At 40.1% G+C, this 20,395-nt stretch overlaps 2 protein-coding genes and 1 pseudogene across 6 annotated transcripts in view; all 3 read left to right on the top strand.

The window, feature by feature from the left end:
* The window catches only part of sorcs2 (sortilin-related VPS10 domain containing receptor 2), an 87,936-nt gene extending 81,694 nt beyond the window's left edge, over positions 1–6,242 (top strand). Inside the window, exons 23-28 of one of the 5 annotated variants that reach the window (XM_077543605.1) lie at positions 1,034–1,156; positions 1,272–1,371; positions 1,457–1,504; positions 2,010–2,109; positions 3,626–3,867; positions 4,701–6,242. In XM_077543605.1, the coding sequence (XP_077399731.1) occupies positions 1,034–1,156; positions 1,272–1,371; positions 1,457–1,504; positions 2,010–2,109; positions 3,626–3,839 (585 nt within the window). In that variant the 3' untranslated portion in view covers positions 3,840–3,867; positions 4,701–6,242. Of the gene's footprint in view, positions 1–1,033; positions 1,157–1,271; positions 1,372–1,456; positions 1,505–2,009; positions 2,110–3,580; positions 3,868–4,700 lie in introns of all 5 variants that reach the window. The other 4 variants (XM_077543604.1, XM_077543603.1, XM_077543607.1 and 1 more) reach the window with 4 other exon arrangements.
* A 1,465-nt stretch (positions 6,243–7,707) lies between these two features.
* Positions 7,708–9,116, top strand: LOC144035375 (intraflagellar transport protein 57 homolog pseudogene; annotated as a pseudogene).
* A 3,661-nt stretch (positions 9,117–12,777) lies between these two features.
* On the top strand, positions 12,778–19,965 carry LOC144035441 (equilibrative nucleoside transporter 2-like). Its single transcript, XM_077545127.1, has 13 exons — positions 12,778–13,035; positions 14,071–14,128; positions 14,211–14,292; positions 14,675–14,817; positions 15,546–15,685; positions 15,754–15,888; positions 15,982–16,079; positions 16,169–16,238; positions 16,618–16,802; positions 17,689–17,812; positions 17,911–17,996; positions 18,238–18,437; positions 18,570–19,965. Exons 2-13 carry the CDS (start codon positions 14,097–14,099, stop codon positions 18,679–18,681), a joined length of 1,407 nt encoding a protein of 468 aa, XP_077401253.1. The 5' UTR covers positions 12,778–13,035; positions 14,071–14,096; the 3' UTR covers positions 18,682–19,965.
* The last annotated feature ends 430 nt before the right edge of the window (positions 19,966–20,395 follow it).

Below are 20,395 nucleotides of genomic sequence, written 5' to 3'. Positions count from 1 at the left end.
CACAGAAAATTATGTGTTTGGACTATGGAAACACACATACTACCAAATAAAAGATTGGACTCTCATCTTTCATTAGAAAAAAAAGTTTGTTTCTACCTTATTCCGTTTTTCAGTAATCAACAATAGAAAATGGTTAGTTTCACCTCTGTTTTGAAAAAAAAACGTCTTTTAACGTCTTTGGCACTCCTCCATATGATTTTACTAAACGTTATTTAACGTTTTTGGCAGTCAAAGAGTTAAATTTGACGGAATAAAATTCAGATAAAAGATTAAAAGCTGATTAATTAAGGAATATAAAATGAATAAAATATATTTTTTTGTCCCTTAATTGCAATAAAGAAGTTGACATTTTGAATGTCATTATCTTTGTCTTGGCTGTAATGTGTCAATTAGGGCTGTAACTAACATTTATTTCAGTAATTGATTAATCTGTCAATTATTATTTTTTAGATTAATTCGTTCCATCCTTTTTTTTTTTCCCAAAAACAGGATATTATTTCAAATCAACAGTTGCACAAACATAACTTGATGATGATGGAGTTTAAACGTGAGGAAAATCAGCAAAAATGTTGATCATATTTCTTCCAAAGTAAAAGCAATTTGTTTTATTTGGGTTCAAAGTCCACTTTCATGGAAGACTACAGGAATCGTAGAGCATTTACTGTAAAATTTACAATTAAATCTAAACAATTCCTTGAATATCCAAAAATAATTACAGATGAATTTTTTGATTAATTGAGGCATCATTGCACCTCTAGTGGTAATGTGTAAAAATAAAAATCAGTTGGCAAAAAAAAAAATTAAAACAGCTAATATCAGCTGATTAATTAGTCAGATCCTACTTTAAACTCACTCCTTTATTGATCCAAAGCACATTAAATGCAAATCATCCAATATATATATATTTTTTAAACAATGGTGACTTGACTTACTTGTAAAAGTGTTTGTTTTTATTCTAAGTCATTTTTGTTGGTCGGGAATTACTGTTCTAAAAGACAGGTTGCTTTTTCCTGGTGTATCTTCGTCACGTCAGGTCACAGGCGTTCCCCAAGAGTCCCTGGTTACCGTGGTGAAGGCGGGCCTGCCCACCGCCGCCGACCTGTACGTCCTCCCGATGGAGAGCACGCCAGCAAAGAGGAGCGTGTTTCAGGATAAGGTGAACATCTTAACAATACAATGCAGTTAAAGAAGTACAGTGCAGATGTGTTTTCACTTTTACACTCATTACGTTAGTATTTAAATTTTTGAAGAAATATTTCCTTTGTCTGCAGCGTGTTCCAACCATCATGCAAGCTTTCAAAGACCACAACGTTAGTTTTGTGGTGCGAGGAGGTCTCCAGGTTCTGGTGCTACCAACGGACCCCAACGCAGGTAAGGAAGGGGTTTACACCTCCGATCTTGCTTGAAAAGTATGCGGCTTTTGTTTTAATGGCCAATTATTGGTTTATCTCCAAAGGGCTAGGTTCAAATGCTGTTGACTCCACAGCCACAGCAACAGAAATTGGTGCGTTGGTCAGTCGTACTCCTGCCGCTTTTCCTCTTGGAGAACTTCCGATTTCACCTTTTTTTTTCCCCTCCCCTGGTTTCCTAACAAGCCCTCGGATCACCCTTGGCTTCATTGTGTGAATGCTGAGAGACGCCACTTAGCTTAATGCTAACAAATCATTCAAATCACCATAGACGGGCCAAAGAATAGCATTAGTGTATCATTTTTAAAACAATATTTGATCACGTAGACAGATCACATAATACTCAGAACAACTAATGTTACTGCGACTTACTGAAGGTTGACCGGCAGGTGTGCGCACGGCCACCAGGGGGCGTCTTTTCTTAGTGTAAGCCTGGCTTCTCTACACATTCACGTGTATCTGTAGAGGCTGCACCGCTACTCTCTCGTTTGTTTCCCTGAATTCTACCTTAAGATCTCCCAGAACTTCTCTTTGGAATGTTTCAAGGTTCGATTTTTGTCTTTATCAAGCCTTATTTTATTAATTTTGTCATCACCACAGGTCACGGAGCTGCCGGCGGTCCTGGCGTCTGGGCCGTCGCCGTCATTTTCCTCATCAGCATTGCCGCCACGACCTCCTTTATTCTCTACAAATTCAAGAGGTGGGTGCACTCTGGATAGCTGACCGTATATACACTCATTAGCTGCGGAGTCGGCCCAAGCCTGGAATATTATAGAAGAATGCAGCAACATGAAACAGTGAAATGTCTAGATAAATATTTTTGCACATTTTTCCACATATGGCTGACAATAAAGAACAAGGTCAGTCAGCGCTACAATAAGTAGGTCACATGAATGATCATTCAATTGATTGTCTGAAATAGAGGGCTCCAAAATGCAGTTCTGCTTGGATCCCCAGAGACACTTGGGCCTCTTGTGTGTATCGTTGACAAGTAATTAAAGCCTGACTGATTGATTTTTTTGCCAATTGTTAAAAAAAAAATTGCACATTAACCCACTCACCAGAAAAATCATCATCACCGATTTTTGCCGATTTTTCTCTCTGTTGTAAAGTTCATCAAATGCTAAAGGAGTAAAGTATTGTAAAACTTTACAAATTTCCTGCCTGTAATTAATATCATTATTATTTATAATGAATTTAAATAGTGAACGGTATAGTGAACCCCTAATTATTTATGCAGGACCAAAACTGCCAAAATAACTAAATAAAAGTGAAAATAAAAACAGATGTAAAATAAATACAAATCTAAAATTAAATACAAATAAATTAATATAAATGGAAATAGAACCAACAAAAAAACATAAATAAATGAATAAAAGAAAAAATGAACACAAAAATAACAAATAAGATTCAAAAAATAAAAATAAATACAAAAATAAATATATCAATAGAATTGGGCAATGAAATGTTGTTCAAATGAGGGGGTGGTCCTAAGTGTGTCTTGGGTTGAACTATTCACCTATTGATTGACCAACATGTCAATCTATATGTCAGACTATGCCCATTATTTGCATTTAATATTTTTTTATATTTGCTTTTTTTATTTTATGTTATGATTTTGGCAGTTTTTGGTCCATATTTATTCGAGGTGTAACATTATATGGAGCACCAAAACTGCCAAAAATAAAAGATAAATAAATAAAAGTTAAAATAAAAACAAAAATATAGCTAAAAAAATTAAATACAAAAAAATTCTATAAATGGAAATGAAAACAAAAAATATATATATACACCAATAAAAACGTGCAAAAAATGAAAATATGTAGTACCTACTTGAAACCATCCATGGCCAAATTACATGATCCATTCAGCTGGCCACTTTAGAGTGCCTCGTCGACTGAGTGCACGCATGTCACCCGGAGAAAAGCAAAACAGCGAGAAGGGATCGAATTTTTAAAGTCCAACTTGAGATCCAGCTGGCATGGCCGCTTTAGACCACCTCGTTGTCACAATGACGATGACACTGTACATTGTTTGAGTGCATGCCTTGTTTTCACCCACCAGCAGCACCTCCTTGCTCGCAGCCCTGACACCAAAAAGTCACTTGAATGAAACCAAAAATAAAACATGGAGCCCCCTCTTACAAAGTCCCCCCCCCAAAAATCCTGCAGTCCTTGGCTCAGGACTGAGGAGGTCTATCCCCCGCTGTTTTTCAGGAAGTTGCCGGGCAGCCGCAGCGTCTACGCGCAGATGCACAACGAGAAGGAGCAGGAGATGACCAGTCCCGTCAATCACAGCGAGGACACGCAGCAGATCATCCAGGGCGAGGAGTTCATCGACGACGACCTGGACTCGCAGACGCTAGGTAATGCGGGAGGGAGCCCCACCTTCCGCTCCCTTATACGGACCACCACTAACCACTGCTACTAAACACCGCGCTACTAAAATAAACGCCAAGGTACATTTCTTTCTTTCTTTTTTTTATTTTTTTACATTCTTGTGACTCATAATTGCTTCACTTTGATGTTGCTAATCAAATCTTGTCTGGAATACATTGTGACATACATGACAGATCATTTTAATGAAGCACTCTATGTATCCCAGTACACTCTAAAAACACTTGGGTCAAAAATAACCCAATTATGGATCAAAAATGGACCAATCCACTTTATGGGTCAATTTGACCCAACTTTACGCTGAAAGACCCATTTCTTGACTCAAAGTTGGGTCAAATCGACCCAAGTAGAGAACCCATTCGACCCACTGTTGGGTTATTTTGGACCCAACTGTTTTTAGAGTGTATAGCATTTTTTCCTTAAAATTGCATGAAATTAGCAACAATTTTCCATTGTTCTAATTCCGTGAGTGCCGATACCATGAAATAAGGGTGTGGTATCGGCTTGATACTTATACCTGCACTCGATAATGAGTTGGGTCAAAAATAACCCAACTATGGATCAAAAATGGATCGATCCTCTACTTGGGTCAATTTGACCCAACTTTGAGTCAAGAAATGGGTCTTTTAGTGTAAAACAACTCATGAATATTGGGTCAAAAAAATTGGGTCATTTTGTATAAAACAACCAAGAAAATTGGGTCAAATTGACCCATAAAGTTGATCGGGTTACTTTTGACCCAACTGTTTTTTAGAGTGTGGTACTCGCCCATCCCTACTAATTACCAAATAATTTGATGATTTCAAGTACTCCACTGTGTAATCGCCACACCCTATGTATACAGTATGCGTTTGTTTTCTTCTCAACATTCCCCTACCCTTTCTCTTGTCGCTAGGCAACCATTCAGGCGTGGTCCTGAGTGTCAACTCCAGAGAACTTCACGGTTACCTGAGCAGCTGATTGCTGCCATGGCGACGGCTCTCGCGAACACAGGGATTTCACTCCGCCTTCCTCCTCCTCCTCGTAACCGCCAAACGCCCCCCGCCCCCCCCCCCCCCCCCCCCAATCCCAAAGTGATGGCGGGAATCCGGGTCGACGGAGACCCTCTCCCAAAGGGTGGAAGCCATACGTTCCACCCTTATCACCATGGTAACCACCACCCCACACCCCAATCCCTCTTGATCATTAACAGATGAAAGTCGGCGGCACGGATGGAAGGTGTAGTATTTTTTGCTCTATCAGCCTATATTAGGCCCAGCGCGCAGTGGGAAAGGGTTGATGTAAATGTGTAAATCTGAATGTCCACTTTGTTTCACTTGGGTGATTTACACAGCAAACTACCTGTGTTGTTATTTTTTGTGTTGTTTTTTTCAAGTGACCTTTTTGCAGTGGCGGGACTCGCATTTGGTAGTGGGGACCTGGCAATTATAAAAAACATCAAAAGTAATCGTGCAAATATGCCAGGTGGGAACAATTCAAAATCGATATTTATCTAATAACAAGACAATGAGGAAATTGTTTTAGTCTCATTGTTAATATAATTAACTGGCGTTGCATGAGCCAGCACTGCGGATTCTGAAGACCCTGGGCAGATTACATTAGATTGACATAGCAAACACATAGAATCCGAAATGTGATTGGATTAAAAACAATCTCACATCCACTTGCATGTACTGGAAGCAGTGCCGGCAATAGAAGCACTGCCAAATGACCAGAATGCACCGTTGGGAACAAATATTATAATTTAGGTCATAAATGCAGGTCGTGTGAGACCAGCGCAGACAAGGACCGCCACTGTCTTTATGAGTTGGACAAAGCACTTGTTTTTTTCACATGTATTTTATTTTTCACTCTCTAATGTTTTTATCTGGGACAGGCTGGGAATAAGCTCATCCCGTTTTGATACAATTGCAGTGAATACAATGAATATGGATATTTTTGATACACTCGTCATATATATCTCTGTAGACACTTTTTGAAAAACTCTCCACTGTGTGTGGCTGCACTAACGGTGTTTTAAGACTTTTGGTCAAATGTATTGGGACACCTCCAGGAAATGAAAATGGAATGAAATTGATAGCTTCCACTCTTCTGCAAAGACTTTCTGCAAGACATTTTAATTCATTATTGATGAGTTGAGTAATGTGTGTCCCAATGAGCAGTTGACTCATTTTCGTGTTTTTGTACATATTTTTCTGCTTGCCCTTTGTTTTTAGTGGTTTGTCATTGCCCCCATGTGACAAGGGGAACAAGGGACTTTCTAAAAAGGATATTCACATGTGACGATACCGCTGAACTTTCCAAGCACAGCTTCCACTGTTTTTCCTCTGATGATTTGTATGGGTAGATTCCCTTTTTTTTTTCTATTAAAACAATCCAAATGTCTTCATCGGGAAGCACAGAGCACTCCTCCTGGAATAAATCACTCCCAATAACATGCACGTCTGCTGCCTTTCTCCTCTCGAGTGGCTAAGGGACTTGAGTGCACTTCGTTGGGGGAAGCTCTCACCAACTGCGACCTCTTGAAAATGCAAACAATTTAAATCCACAGGACTTGTCTAGTAATACAAAGCGTTGGTCAGTCAAGTCAGCTAGCTTAACGGTTAACAGAAATTAATGTGTACTATAAAAAGGGGTAAAACAAAAAAATCTAAAAAAATAATCGCTGATCAGTCAACGAGTGTAACGGCTAACAGAAATTAACTGTGTACTGTAAAAATGTGTCAAATAAATAAATACATCACCAGTCCAGTCAGCTTGCGTAAAGGCTAACTGAAATGAACTGTGTACTGTAAAAACGCATTTAAAATAATCACTTATCAGTCAAAGCCAGCTAGCATAACAGCTAACAGAAATAGAACTGTGCAAAAAAATATTTAAAAAATCATCAGTCGAAGTCAGCTAGCATAACGATTCATGGAAATAAACTGTTTTCTGTAAAAAAAAACAACAACTTTAAAACAATGACAACCAGTCGAGTCAGCAAGCATAACGGCAAACGGAAATGTACTGTTTAATTTAAAACCGTGTTAAAAAAAATCTATTGCTAGTCAAGTCTGCCAGCGTAACGACTAGCGAAAATAAACTGTGTACTGTAAAAACACATTTAAAATAATCACTTATCAGTCGAAGCCAGCTAGCATAACAGCTAACAGAAATTAACTGTGCAAAAAAATATTTTAAAAATCATCAGTCGAAGTCAGCTAGCATAACGATTCATGGAAATAAACTGTTGTCTGTAAAAAAAAAACAACAACAACTTTAAAACAATGACAACCAGTCGAGTCAGCAAGCATAACGGCAAACGGAAATGTACTGTTTAATTTAAAAACGTGTTAAAAAAAATCTATTGCTAGTCAAGTCTGCCAGCGTAACGACTAACGAAAATAAACTGTGTACTATAAAAATGCATTTAAAATAATCACTTATCAGTTGAATCAGCTAGCATAACAGCTAAAAGAAATTAACTGCAAACAAATATCACCAGTCGAAGTCAGCTAGCATAACGGTTCATGGAAATAAACTGTTGTCTGTAAAAAAAACTTTTAAAAAAAAACTAAAAAGCATTAAAACAATGACAACCAATCGAGTCAGCTAGCTTACCGGCAAACGGAAATTAACTATGTAATGTAAAAATGTGTAAAATAAACAAAATCAATTGCTAGTCAAGTCAGCTAGCGTAACGGCTAACGAAAATGAACTGTTTACTGTAAAAACACATCAAATAACAATCACTAAAAAAAATCTGCATTATAGCTTAGGTGTAGCTAACACTGTTTCAGTACTTGGTTACTTCTCACCGCCGTTCAGGACTTCACTGCTACAAGACCAACTAACAAGTACTATGACATCATAAACAGCGGCCCACACAACACTTCTCAACAGAGACGACAAGCACTTTGATGACATCACCGCGGTGCGGCGGCACACCTCTCCACAGAGACGACAACCGCTCTGTAAACATCGCAACAAGGCGACGGCTTGCCGCTTCTCAACAGAGATGACAGGCCTTATCGCTTCTCTTCGATCAACACCAGCCAAGCGCATCCATTGTGCGCCGGGTGCACACATGGCCCACCACCGCCGCGGGGACGAGGATGACCGCGGGCCCGGAGCAGCCTATCAGGGATTTCTGGCCATGGACTGTTTGCTGGACAAATTGCACATTTTAAATTACCAGGATGAAGTGCTGGCAAAACACAACATGAGGAACTTGACCCGGCATTATTTTGTGTCCAGTCCATATCTGGAGTCCAACCCGGGGGAGCAGTTCTATATGTTCACCATCATCGCGGCATGGCTCATTAACGCGGCAGGGAGGACCTTTGACGAACACGTGGAGTACGGCGAACCCAGTGCCACGATGTCAGATATTCTCGCCGAGCTACGAGCGTTTGGCGTTCGGGTGGACTTCCCGCCTTCCAAACTCTTGTCGGGTTCCGGTGAATATGTGTGCTTCGTGTTGGACAGGCTGGCCGAGGAGGCACTTAAGAAGAGGGGCTTCTCCTTCAGGAGCCCGGATTACCCGTTGGAAGACTCCGAAGAACCGTTTGTGGTTGAGGACGATATCGAACTTCATGTCGATGAGGAGGTGATCGAGGAGCCAGATGACGACGAAGAACATGCTCTGGACCTGGAGGCCTTGAAATTACGAAGCGCTCACCCCGAAGCCAAGATGTCCTGCGTCAACACAGAGATCTTGCAATCCATGGTGGATGCGGCGGAATGGTACCTGGAAGTGGAGCGCGTCCTCCCGCAGCTCAAGGTCACCGTCAAGAACGACAACAAAGATTGGAGGATCCACGTGGGGCAGATGCACCGGCACCGGGACAGCATCTCGTCTTCCTTCAAAGAAGCCAAAGGACACCTGGAGAAGCTGCAGGAGGACATCGGGAAGACCTTGGAGAAGGTCCGCAGCCGGGAGAAGTACATCAACAACCAGCTGGAGCACTTGATCCAGGAGTACCGCAACGCTCAGGCTCAACTGGGCCAAGTCAAGGAACAGTACCGGCAGGCCAGCGAGGGCCTGACGGAGAAAGCGCGCGTCCTGGCCGAGATGGACGACCAGCTGAAGAGGGTGAAGCAGGAGACGGAAGAGCGGAACAGCAGCGTGTCGGACGGCGCGCCGCTCGTCAACATCAAGCGCTGCATAGCCAACCAGAAGCAGGAGATGGTCCTGCTGGACAAAATGATTGCCAGCCAACGTTTGCAGATGAAGAAATCCAACAGCTTACGAAACACGAACGCCGCCGCCTTCCCGGAGCAAACGTACTTTTCACACACCTCAGAACCGTGGACGTGGGACTCGTGAGACTTCTCCAAACCCTTGAGAAATGTTTCACTCGGACAAGGAGGCGGACAACAATGAACTTGGTTACTGAATCGGTTTATACAAACTGGTTTTATTTTATTATGCTCTACATTACATTAATGTATATAAACCAGCGCTTCCCAACTTTTATTGAGCCACGACACATTTTACATGAACAGATCCTCACCACCAAACGCATCACAAAAAGTAGACAGCTTTGGGTTAAAAAATAAATGTTGAAAACACATTTAATTGCTCTTAAATTTCTCCATATCTGTATATTATGAAATAATACAGATACTCACAAATGTCCTTACATTGTGTGAAATTTGGCCTGTTTAACTATAAACGCTTTAAAGTTTAGCCAACAAAAGTCCGCTAGCTAAATGCTAACTTAGAACAGTTGTTCTCAACCCTGGTCCTCAATACCCCAATGTAGCCTGTTTTCCATGTCTCCCACAAGCAACTCAGGTGTTTCAAATGATCAGCTAATTAGCAAGCTCTGGATGAAGCCTGATAACGATCTTCAGCTGGGGGAGACATAGAAAACAAACTGGATAGGGGTATTCGAGAAACAGTGACTTAGAATGTGAATCCCCATAAAAAAACTTTTTTATTATTATTATTCTGTTTGACACCGTTAAGGTTTTGCGAGTTTTTGTTCATGTTTAGGCCCTCAAATATATGATTGATTGTTGATTGTGCAAAACGATATTAATAATAACTAGAGCTGCGAGAAGCTAAACGGCCCTGATATGTTGGGTGTACATACTCAGCCATCACCGTGTCTCAAGATGTCTTAAGATGTCTTAGTGACCAAACTCAAGACGTCTCGAGGACATTTTGCGAGCGTAAAAAATGGTTCATAAAATGGCTGGCAAACATCTTAGCAACGTTTTGCATTCTTCAGCAAAACCTGACGAACTGCAAACACTAAATGCACACCCTCGCAAGCCTGCCGCCGCTCGGTCAAATACAGGCTCAAAACATGCACATCTTAAGATGTCTTGAGACGTGATGGATGTCTCAAAGAAATGGTCACGCTATCTTGTTTCAACGGCAGTATGATGATGATAGTGATTTATTGAAATTTTGTGGTAAAATCTTATATAATGTTACTGGAGTGTCAAATAAAAAAAACATTTTTTTTTTCAAAATTTAACTTGCATTATTTTTTATTTCCTTGAGAGACCTGTATAATGAGATTATTAGCTACAAACTATGAATAATTTAAAAAAACAGGAACAGGAAATGCTGATATAGTATGATTTTTTTTCTCTCCATTGCAACAAATATTTTCAAAAGAAGATGAAGATAAACTGGAAGTGAAATTAAGTTTTTAAAAAAGAGAGCTTAGGGACTATATGATTTAACTAAATACCACAGGGCTGTGCTTGCCTCGTCGGGCCAAAGTCAACGGCTCCCCTGGTTGATGGAGGTTCTCATGCATGCCAGATCCGCCACACCAGCATCTACTGAAACTCAAAAATAATTTGCTTCTCCCACTGGTCACTGAATCAATGGAGGTTGGTGTTTGTGGATTTTACTCTGCTTCATCTATCCTTCCTTCCTTCCTTTAGTCTTCCCTCTGGTCTCTTGATGTCTCCCTAATCCTGTTGGAATTCAGATGTATCTGGGGCTGGTGAAAGATTCTGTATTTGAGGGTGGAGGTTGGTGTTGGATCTCACTTTGCTTCATCTTTCCTTCCTTTGATCCTTCCTCTGGTTCTCCTGACAATTTCACCAATTTTGGACTCTGAATTATCTGTTTAGGGTGAAGGCTCTTGGATTTATAACAAGTTTTAGGTTCATTAAAGAGCACAAATTCGGACACACACAAAGTTCGATGGTGATGACATGTTGGCTCGTCCCTCGAGGGCTGTAGTACTGCGTGACGTAGTTATTTCCCTCCAACACACCTTATTCAAATGATCAGTTCATCAGCAAGCACTGCAGCAACCTGACAACGAGTAAGAGAGTTTGTGTTGTATGGAATGAAACAAACACCAAATGATGAAGCTTTTTGCTGTGCTCACACCCGAGGACAAAGAGAAGATGGTCCTCCCAGAATCCTATCTGCCTTGTCCCGTTCTTTGATAATCGACAGTAGAAAAAGGTAGGTTTCACAAAATGCAGCCATTACTTCCATGGAGTCTAAAACTGTGTTATATAAAATAGGCCTATGATGTCAAAAATAGGCCTATGATGTCATCTTCTGGTGGCTGTGCATCAGTAAAATTGTTTCTAAGTTTGACATTTACAGTGGAGTATAATAAGATTCTCCCCCATTTAGGCAGTGAGAGCTTACCTAAAATTTCTCAGAGCTATGATTAAGCTCTCATTTTCAGAAATATCTGAAACTGTAAAAAAAAAAAAAGTACCCTGGAAATGATGGTCTGACGCTGGAGTTTTAGCTTGCATTTTGGGTTAGTTAGTTTAGGTTTGTTAACACTCATCCTGGAACCTGGTAGAGACCACTTAAAAATTGAAAATTGGAGGCCCATCTCTTTTCTAAATATAGATTATGAAATTTTTGTACACGTTTGTTAAATAGTACAGATGTCCATGTTCTATAAACCAGCTCAGTTATCTTACATCCTATCACGTCAAAAAGATTTTCTGTGTCAATAGGTGTGTTTGAACATTTCACAAAATTACAATATTCATGGCTTATCTATCTTATAAGATTTTCGAGCTAGCAGATAACACAGTATTTCTTAGGAAGAAGATTTGATGGGCTGCTATATTGGCCATTCAGTTAATAATTATACCAGGAAATTATGCTATGTACATAACCTCTTTCATATAAAGAAATTATTTGGAGCAATGGGAATATTGCCATAAAAAATAAAGCTTTATGCAATAAATGTTGGATTGAAATGGGTATGTTTCGAATTTATTTGAAGGTAATAATAATATTTACGGTTATGATTTTTTTTTTTTAATCAAAGACTAAATGAGTTTCTTATAAATGTTTTCCCTTAGAGTACTCTTGAGCTGATGAAATGTCATTAGGATTGGGAATACGCTTGGTAATCATTTCTCCTTGAGGAAAATTCTACTGGAACGCCAAATTACATTACATAAATTGGCGTAGAATATTTATGATTATGCCTCTTTAAGTTCTGCATGTCAAATAGAATAAGAGCCATTCAATTTAAAATACTACAAAACATTTATCCTTCCATTAATTAAATTTACCGGTTTATCTGATTTAGATGATCAATTTCTTCATTGGGAGTGAGTCTGAGACAATTTCACACTTATTTTATTTGCCGTGTCATCAAAAATTGTGAGGGATTTTGGAAAAACGTGTGAATACAACTGCACATACCTTTACAAATGGTCTAAAGATAATATTAAAAAACGTATACAGTACTGTAATTTGTAATCAATGGTAGGCTGTTTATTAGAGAATTTTACTAACACAAAATGAGAATTTCTAAATCCCTTTCAATTTTTAAATCCCTTTGCCGATATGCCTTGGATAATATAATCTGTACACAAATACTTTGTTATCGTCCTTTTATTGTTACCAATTCCTTTGATTATTTTTTGGGGTCGGTTATTTTTTTTATTCCTTATTTTAAAAAATAAAATCTATGTTCATACCAGCGTATCAATAAAAAACAAAAAAACAAAACGTCACACCGGAAGCACTCGTACCGGAAAACGAGCTTGGCGCGCCTGTGCCGCCTTCAACGCCGTGGTGGAAAAACAGAGAGCCTTTTGTGTGTCTACGCGTATGAGTGTGTCTCGACTGAACCCACGTAAAAACAACAACGACCTCCACCTGCCACGCAAAGAAACAAGGAAGCGACCATAGAAAGCTTTTTTTGTGGATGTGTTCACCTCTCCAGTATCTGCGGGAAGGGTACGCATGAGAGGACCATAAAGTGACGCTTTTTTTCCTCTATCAAGTAAGCACGTTTCCATTCCTAACGTCAGCCCACGTAGCGCCAATACAATGTCGTTTTCTTCCTCATACCAAATAAATGTCTAGTCTAGACCAACCTCACCGAATGCCGACGCGTTTCACGCTACCGTCGACCGTGGGCTCGTTATTTAATCAATTATTTCCCCAAAACACCTTTTATGTTTAAGTTAAGAATCCAACAGGTAAATAAGCCTAAAGTATTTTGTCTAGTGGAACCTCGATATTCGTAACGAAAATCCGCGTTTAATTTGTTTATTTTACCCCTCCAAATTATAATTAAAAAAAAAAAACGTTGATAAAATCTGTAATATGCTTTTTCCACTCCCAAAAAAAAAACATATTTAAAGAGTCCACAAATAGGTGAATCCGTGGGTGGCGAACCGCGAGTATGCAGGAGTCCATGACAAGAAGAGGTGATAATGTAATGCAAACAAATGACGAATCACTCATGAATAAATGTAATTGACTTGTACAATTATTCTACATGTGTGAAGCATAGTCTCTATTGGGCGATACATTTTTTTCCCTGTATTTCTTCTTTCGCTCTGATTCTCTTTTTATTCACTTTTTTTGTACATCCTTCCTTCTCCATGATTTACTTTTTTTTGACCTTCTTCAGTCATACCTTCCATCACACCTGTTTTTTCTTCATATTATAATCCAATCCTTCCTTCTGTCATTTCTACCTGCTATTCCATCTTCCTCCCTCCTTCCCTCAGACCAGCTTTTTATTTTGCATCCATTTCTGATAACGCGGGGATAAAAGTTAATGTGAAAAATGTGTGCTATAGCTTTTGACTCCGATGATGTGGGACCACTTCACTTAGCTCATTGCCTCCAACGTGTGATGTATTGTTATCTCAGAAGAACAGGGTTGTATAAAGAGAGTAGCTTACAACTGTGCAGGCGTACTTTTGCTCACCTTTATCTGTCTGCAACATGCACATTTCTGGCTGTGCTTTGCCCTCTCGCAGTGCAGTGTGAAAAGTGAGAATGGCTTGTGTTTTTTTTTTTTTAGATTGGCAATAACACCCCCGCACGAAGATGAAGGGACAGAAAGATGCTCCTTCAGACTGGTGAGACGGAATTGTATGCATACTCCTGGCAATGGCATGTTATTATTATTATTAAGTGTGGATGTATTGTATTATTTTACAGGGGCTGCTTGGTGGGAGTATGTTTCTTCATCCTGGGCTTGGGAACGCTGTTACCATGGAACTTCTTCATGACTGCCTCGCTGGTAAATACACACATACACTTCAGTAAATAATTTGTACGTAAATTGATTTGAGATGAGCGTTATTGACCTTTTATTTATTTATTTTACTGACGTTCTTGTTTGGTGGTGTTTAAAATTTGTGGGTTTGGAAACCTATTGTACACGCCCCAAGCAGATACGTCACATGATGGTATTTTATCAAGTGCTTTTTGGTGTTAACCGCGTTCACAAAGCCCCTAAGTCTGTGCCATATGACTCATGAAGGTGAATCATGTGCATGCTCGTGATCATACATAGAGGGTTTTTTTTTTCAGTTCCTTTCTTTGTCTGTTCCCATTTTTAAAGATTCGCTGAAACAGCATTTTTTTTTTCTCTCTTTTAATGTTTTGCCGCCCCGGTGCAGTATTTCCAAGGGCGCCTGAATGCGTCCAACATCACAGATGGCAGCGAAAACAACAACAGCAAGTACTTCAACAGCTGTATGACCCTGTTGTCCCAACTGCCCCTACTTCTCTTCACCTTGCTCAACTCCATGCTCTACCATAGGTGGGTCGGCCATTTTTAGTTTCTGTCACATGAGGTGGTAAACTTTGATACAGAGAGACTGGAAGAGTCACAGAAAGGCGTTTTTTTTTTTGTTGCCTTTGAGCTTTTGTTAGAGACTTTTGAAGGACTCAAACATTGAACATGTGCATTCAAAATTAGAAAAGTTCAAATTAAAATTGCAAAGAAAGGTGTTTAGTGCATTTTAGGTTTGGGTTAGTGCTCATCATTAGCTTTTTTTTATATCATTCACAATTGAAAATTTTTCCTCATAATAGAATGATTGAGTCCTTATTCTGTTCTTTTCTTTTTGACTTTTGTCATTTAATAGTGTAATTTAATTGTTATAAAACTACAGCTTTTACTTTTTTAATTCAATCAGTCTCAACTTATTGTCTTTTATTATAAAATTATGGTTAAAAATACATTGTAGTCTTTTGTAAACACTTTGCATCCTGTTATATTTTGCCCAAAAGCCTAATCTGGAACTTTAAGCAAGTAGTGTAAGAACTAATTTAATTTATTAGAAGAAATGGAAAATAATAGGATGCAAGTATTATCTCATTCATGTATAGAAGGGAATTGAATAAATAAAAATAAATGCTAAAGTTAATGTAATATCTGCACAAGAACAAATCCACGTAGACACTTGATTTACTTTTGGGGACCACATTAACAGGCTCAATGTGACCCACGGGCCTCGGGTTTGACACCTGTGCTTTATAACCCAGGATATCTGAGGCCATGCGCATCGCCGGCAGCCTGGTTGTCATCCTGTTGCTTTTCATCTTCACCGCCGTGCTGGTGAAGGTGGAAATGGACGCCAACCGCTTCTTCGACGTCACCATGGCGACCATCTGGTTTATCAACTGTAAGTGGCGGCCGTCGGCATTTGGCGTGCGCCACTCGTCGCCCGCTGAACCATTTGACCTCCCGCAGCGTTCGGCGCCGTGCTGCAGGGAAGTCTCTTCGGTCTGGTGGGCATGCTACCTCAGAAGTACAGCGCCGTCTTTATGAGCGGCCAGGGCCTCGCCGGCACGTTTGCCGCCATGGCCATGCTGTTAGCCAATGCCAGTAAGCACAAACACACACATACAAATCCCTGTGGTTGCCTGGTAACAGAAAAAGAATGTTGATCAAACGAAAACATGCTCGTTTGTCCCTCAGGTGATGCGGAATCTGAGTCGGCGGCGTTGGGCTACTTCATCACGCCGTGTGTGGGCACGCTGGTGACACTCTTCTGTTACCTCCTCCTGCCCCGCTTGGTCAGTAGTCGGGGAAGAGCGGCTTGCTTTTGGCTGCGTGTTTTGAAAAAAGAAAAAGAAAAGAAAATCAAACTTCTGTGTGCATGCAGGAGTTTGCCCGCTATTACCTGCACAGGAGCACCAAATATGAGCCTGGCACCACAGATGAGCTGCTTACAGGTAAGGAATGCCATGTACAGTTTTGGCTTATATACAACACAAAAAGTACTTGCAATTGCGCTGATATCTTTCCATACACTTCTCTGTTTACTGCCACCACAAAGAATTGTCTTTGTCACATAACGTCTCTTTTCATTTTGCGATTTGTCATAAATCTGTAATTCACTGCTGTGCGTCTGCGTCCACTTGTTGACTTTACCGCTTAAGCCCGTGATTGGGTCCCTCACTTACTGTGAAATTCAATCAATTTGAGAGCCATTATTTCATTAGGCCTCCATTCATCCATGTGGAGTCATGGCGGCGCTCACACAAAGCCACAGTTTGTTTGACGCGCGCGTGCGTGCCACACTCACCGCGCGTCTGCGTGTGTGTTGTCAAGCGCTGGACAACGGCAAGCTCAACGGCCACGCAAATGGCTCGCTGGCCGGAAGCCCAAAGAAAGATGGCGCCTCGGAGGAGGGTGATGGTGAGGCCCGGCGGGACAGGAGCAAGGAGGCTTTCCTGTCCGTGGAGCAAGTGGAAAAAAAGCAAGCCAAAGCCTCCATCATCGAGGTCTTCAAGAAGGTGAGCATATGGACACTTCTGGTGAAGTCTTCTCGGCGCCTCTCTTTAAGCTGTTTGTCAGTTTACTGCAAAACTGACACAACAGGAAAAAGGATTAAAACATTCCCTGTGTACTTAACTCATTCTCTCCCAGCCATTTTCACTGAAGCAACCCCCTTTGCTCCCGACTGTTTTACTGGATTTTGACTGATTTTGCAAAGCCCACAGAATATTGTGTTCTATTGCTATAAAAACATGGAACCTACCAAAGGAAAGATTAGAGTTTCTTCTTTCATCAGGGGAAAAAAAGTATATTTATATTTGTTTCCGTTTTGCAGCAATTAGCCTTAGAATATAGCTAAATTTCATCATTATTCACAAATCTGTTTAGAACTGTGGGGAAATCAGCTTGTTTGCAGCATGGCCCTGGTTGATCTCCTATACTCTGCTGCCACCTGCTGGCCGTTTTTGTAATTACTACCATTGCTTCACCCGTTCTGCGCAGTTCAGAGGTTGCATCAAAGCCTGTATGCTGTAGCATAAAAAACATTTAAAAATATATATATATAAGTAAGTCTATGGGACACTTTAAACATTTAAAATAGAACGTATTTATACGTTTTTGGGAGGTCTAGAGGAAGACCAAAGAGGAGGTTTGTGGATGTAGTTAAAGACGATATGAAGGTAGTTGGTGTGAGTGCAGAGGACAGGGTTAGATGGAGGCAACTGATTCGCTGTGGCGAAACCCTGAAGGGAAAAGCCGAAAGAAAAATAAGTTAATTGTAATTAGTGCTTTTCTCAACACTTACAGGTAATGTGCTGAATGTGTGGACACACACAAAAAAACAATAAAAAAAAAAAAACATCACAAAGACATTATTGCTTAAATATGTTTATTTATTTTTAGATTTGGGTGATGGCGTTCTGTGTGACATTTGTGTTCACGGTCACACTCTCAGTGTTTCCCGCCGTCACTGTTGATGTCAAGACGTCATCCCCTAATTTCAGGACAGCGTTACCAGGGAATTGGGGTATGACTGGGCTACTTTGTTTTATTTGTTGAATTTATTATTATTATTATTATTACTGTATTATTATTTATTCCCAATTGTGATTTTTCCTGACTCAGAACGTTATTTCATCATCGTGTGCTGCTTCCTGACTTTTAACATCAACGACTGGCTGGGCCGGACCATCACCACCGTCATACGCTGGGTGAGTCCTCGATGGCTCTAACAATGAATTTATTTATTTATTTTGTTACAGTCCTCCCTCACCATATCACAGTTCATCGTTAGTTTCTTTAAAATGATCTGTCATTGGGGTTGTTGTTGTTATTTTTTGGGGGGTGGGGGGGTATGATTCCAAAGTACTATCCATCCATTTTCCGAACCACTTATAAAATTCTCGTTTCTCTTCTATGGAACCCAAGTAACGAATATTTTGGTCTCCTCAGCCTCGCAAGGAGTCGCGTCTCTTCCCGCTTCTGGTGGTCTCTCGCGTGATCTTCATCCCTCTCCTGATGCTGTGTAACGTCCAGGATCGCTCCTTCTCGCCCGTCTACTTCAATTCCGACATTGTTTTCACCGTCATCATGGCTTTCTTCTCCATCTCCAGCGGATACTTTGTCTGTCTGTCCATGTCCTACGCGCCTCAGTGAGTCCAAAAAAAAGCAGAAGTGGCAACAGTGCTTGTGGCACTACTAATTCAGTTCAAATAAATCTGCTGAAGTTACAGTAACAACTAATAAGGCTTACATCTCGGCTAACTTTAGCTCTTTGTTGTCAGGTTGGTGGAGGCCAAGGATGCGGAGACCGCCGGATCCCTGATGACCTTTTTCTTGGCTCTGGGTCTATCCATCGGTGCCGCGCTGTCCTTCCCGCTCCGAAAGCTCGTGTAGTTTGGCAAAACACACACAAACACGCATGAGCACAAGCACAGCTGAGTGGAGCCTTGACTTAACGGTGGACCAACTTGCGTGCGTTTACGAGAACCGCGGTCAACGATGCACTTTTAGCCATTTAGTTGAACAGGCAGATGCAAAATTAAAACACTCTACAGCGTGTAGAGAAAGTACTCTTTACATGAGCTGTTCGCGTTTTATCCAATAGTTTGCAATTTTGCGTCTGTGAGTGTGTGTGTGTTTTTTTTTTAGGCGCTGTAACAGAGTAATTGTAAATTGCGCTTCAAGCATGGTAATAGAACCAACTTTTGAGTCAAGGTACCACTGTCCATTATAATAGAAATAAGAAACATATACGTTCCTGTTTGTGCGTCCTTTTTGTTTTTTTAAGTATTTATTTCCTTTTTTGTTGCTGTGTTTACATTTCTTGAAAGAATGTGTCAATGAAGGGAAGGGATTTTTGTTGTTGTTACTTTGAGTTTGGCTATATATAGTTTTTAAATGTATGGCAGAGCCCAAAATAGACCAATAATAAGCATCTTAACCAAATTCAATCGCTCCCTTAAATGGCCACTAATACTTGTATGAAGGGATCATTCTGCCCTCTAGTGGAGATTGAGGTTCATTCATTGGGTCAGTGTTTCATGGCACTTAAATACATTTAATTGTTCTCCCCGTCACTACATGTCACTAGCATAGATATTTTGAGCAAAGTTACATTCATTGTAGTGAATAAAAAAAAAATTGTCCGTTTGAGTGAAATTGGACGATTGGTCATCACTGCATTAGGTAATGTGCAGTATTCGTTGTGTTAATATTTAATATGGGTACCATTTCTTTATTTTTCAACTTTGACAGCTAACCATGTTCATTTGTGTCCTTTTTATTTCTACCAATGTACCGTGCCTTGTATACATAGACTGATGTTTTACTTTGCTCGAATGCCCATAAGCCTTCCTTTCTATAAGTGGAACATCATTGTTTAACCTTTCGGGATGGTCTCATTTGTTATGTATTTCATAAGTTAATTTGTGTGGCGAAAAGGATCAAAGCATGTTTTGTCACACTAGCCTAAAGAATGTGTACCGGCAAAAAAAATTCACGTTTATCGTGTCTCTGCTTCAGTAAATCCCTTAAAATACTTCCCATTGCGCTTGCAAGCAATAGTGTTTTGTTTGTATGTACAGTACTGTACATTTTTGCTGGACTTTGAGTTAAACAAGGGAACCCACGTGTAGTCTGACTCATGACGTTTGACTGTAAATAAAGGACTTGAAATAGTTCAAAGTTGTTTGTTTAATGGAGCACAACATGTACATTTGGTTAGTTTGAAAGGTTGCATAAAGGCAGCACATTAGAACACAAAACAAGCTTAAAAACTAGGAAACTTTGTTAATTTAATCGAAGTTACCTAAAGAAATTTTGATTTGACAAAATGTATGTGTAGCTAAAAGTGTTTTTATATTACCTAAGCATATAGAATATTGGTAAAGCTAAACTGTGTACTTCGTTCTCCCACCACTAGATGGCGGTTTATGCGTTCGTTGGTTCTCGAAAATACCAGTTGGGGGCGGTAACAGACCATTAGGCTAGTTTGCCTGCTGACAATGTACCCCACAGACGAACAAGACACATTTGGCAGTTGTGGTTTGTACTTTTGTTTTCATGTGATGTGGAGAGCAAGTGTTTTTAAAACACCACAATACTGTTT

Source organism: Vanacampus margaritifer, chromosome 15, assembly GCF_051991255.1.
Source record: "Vanacampus margaritifer isolate UIUO_Vmar chromosome 15, RoL_Vmar_1.0, whole genome shotgun sequence".
Lineage (NCBI taxonomy): Eukaryota > Metazoa > Chordata > Actinopteri > Syngnathiformes > Syngnathidae > Vanacampus > Vanacampus margaritifer.
The sequence above is the reverse complement of the archived record's forward strand: the minus strand, read 5'-3'. Positions and strand labels throughout refer to the sequence as shown.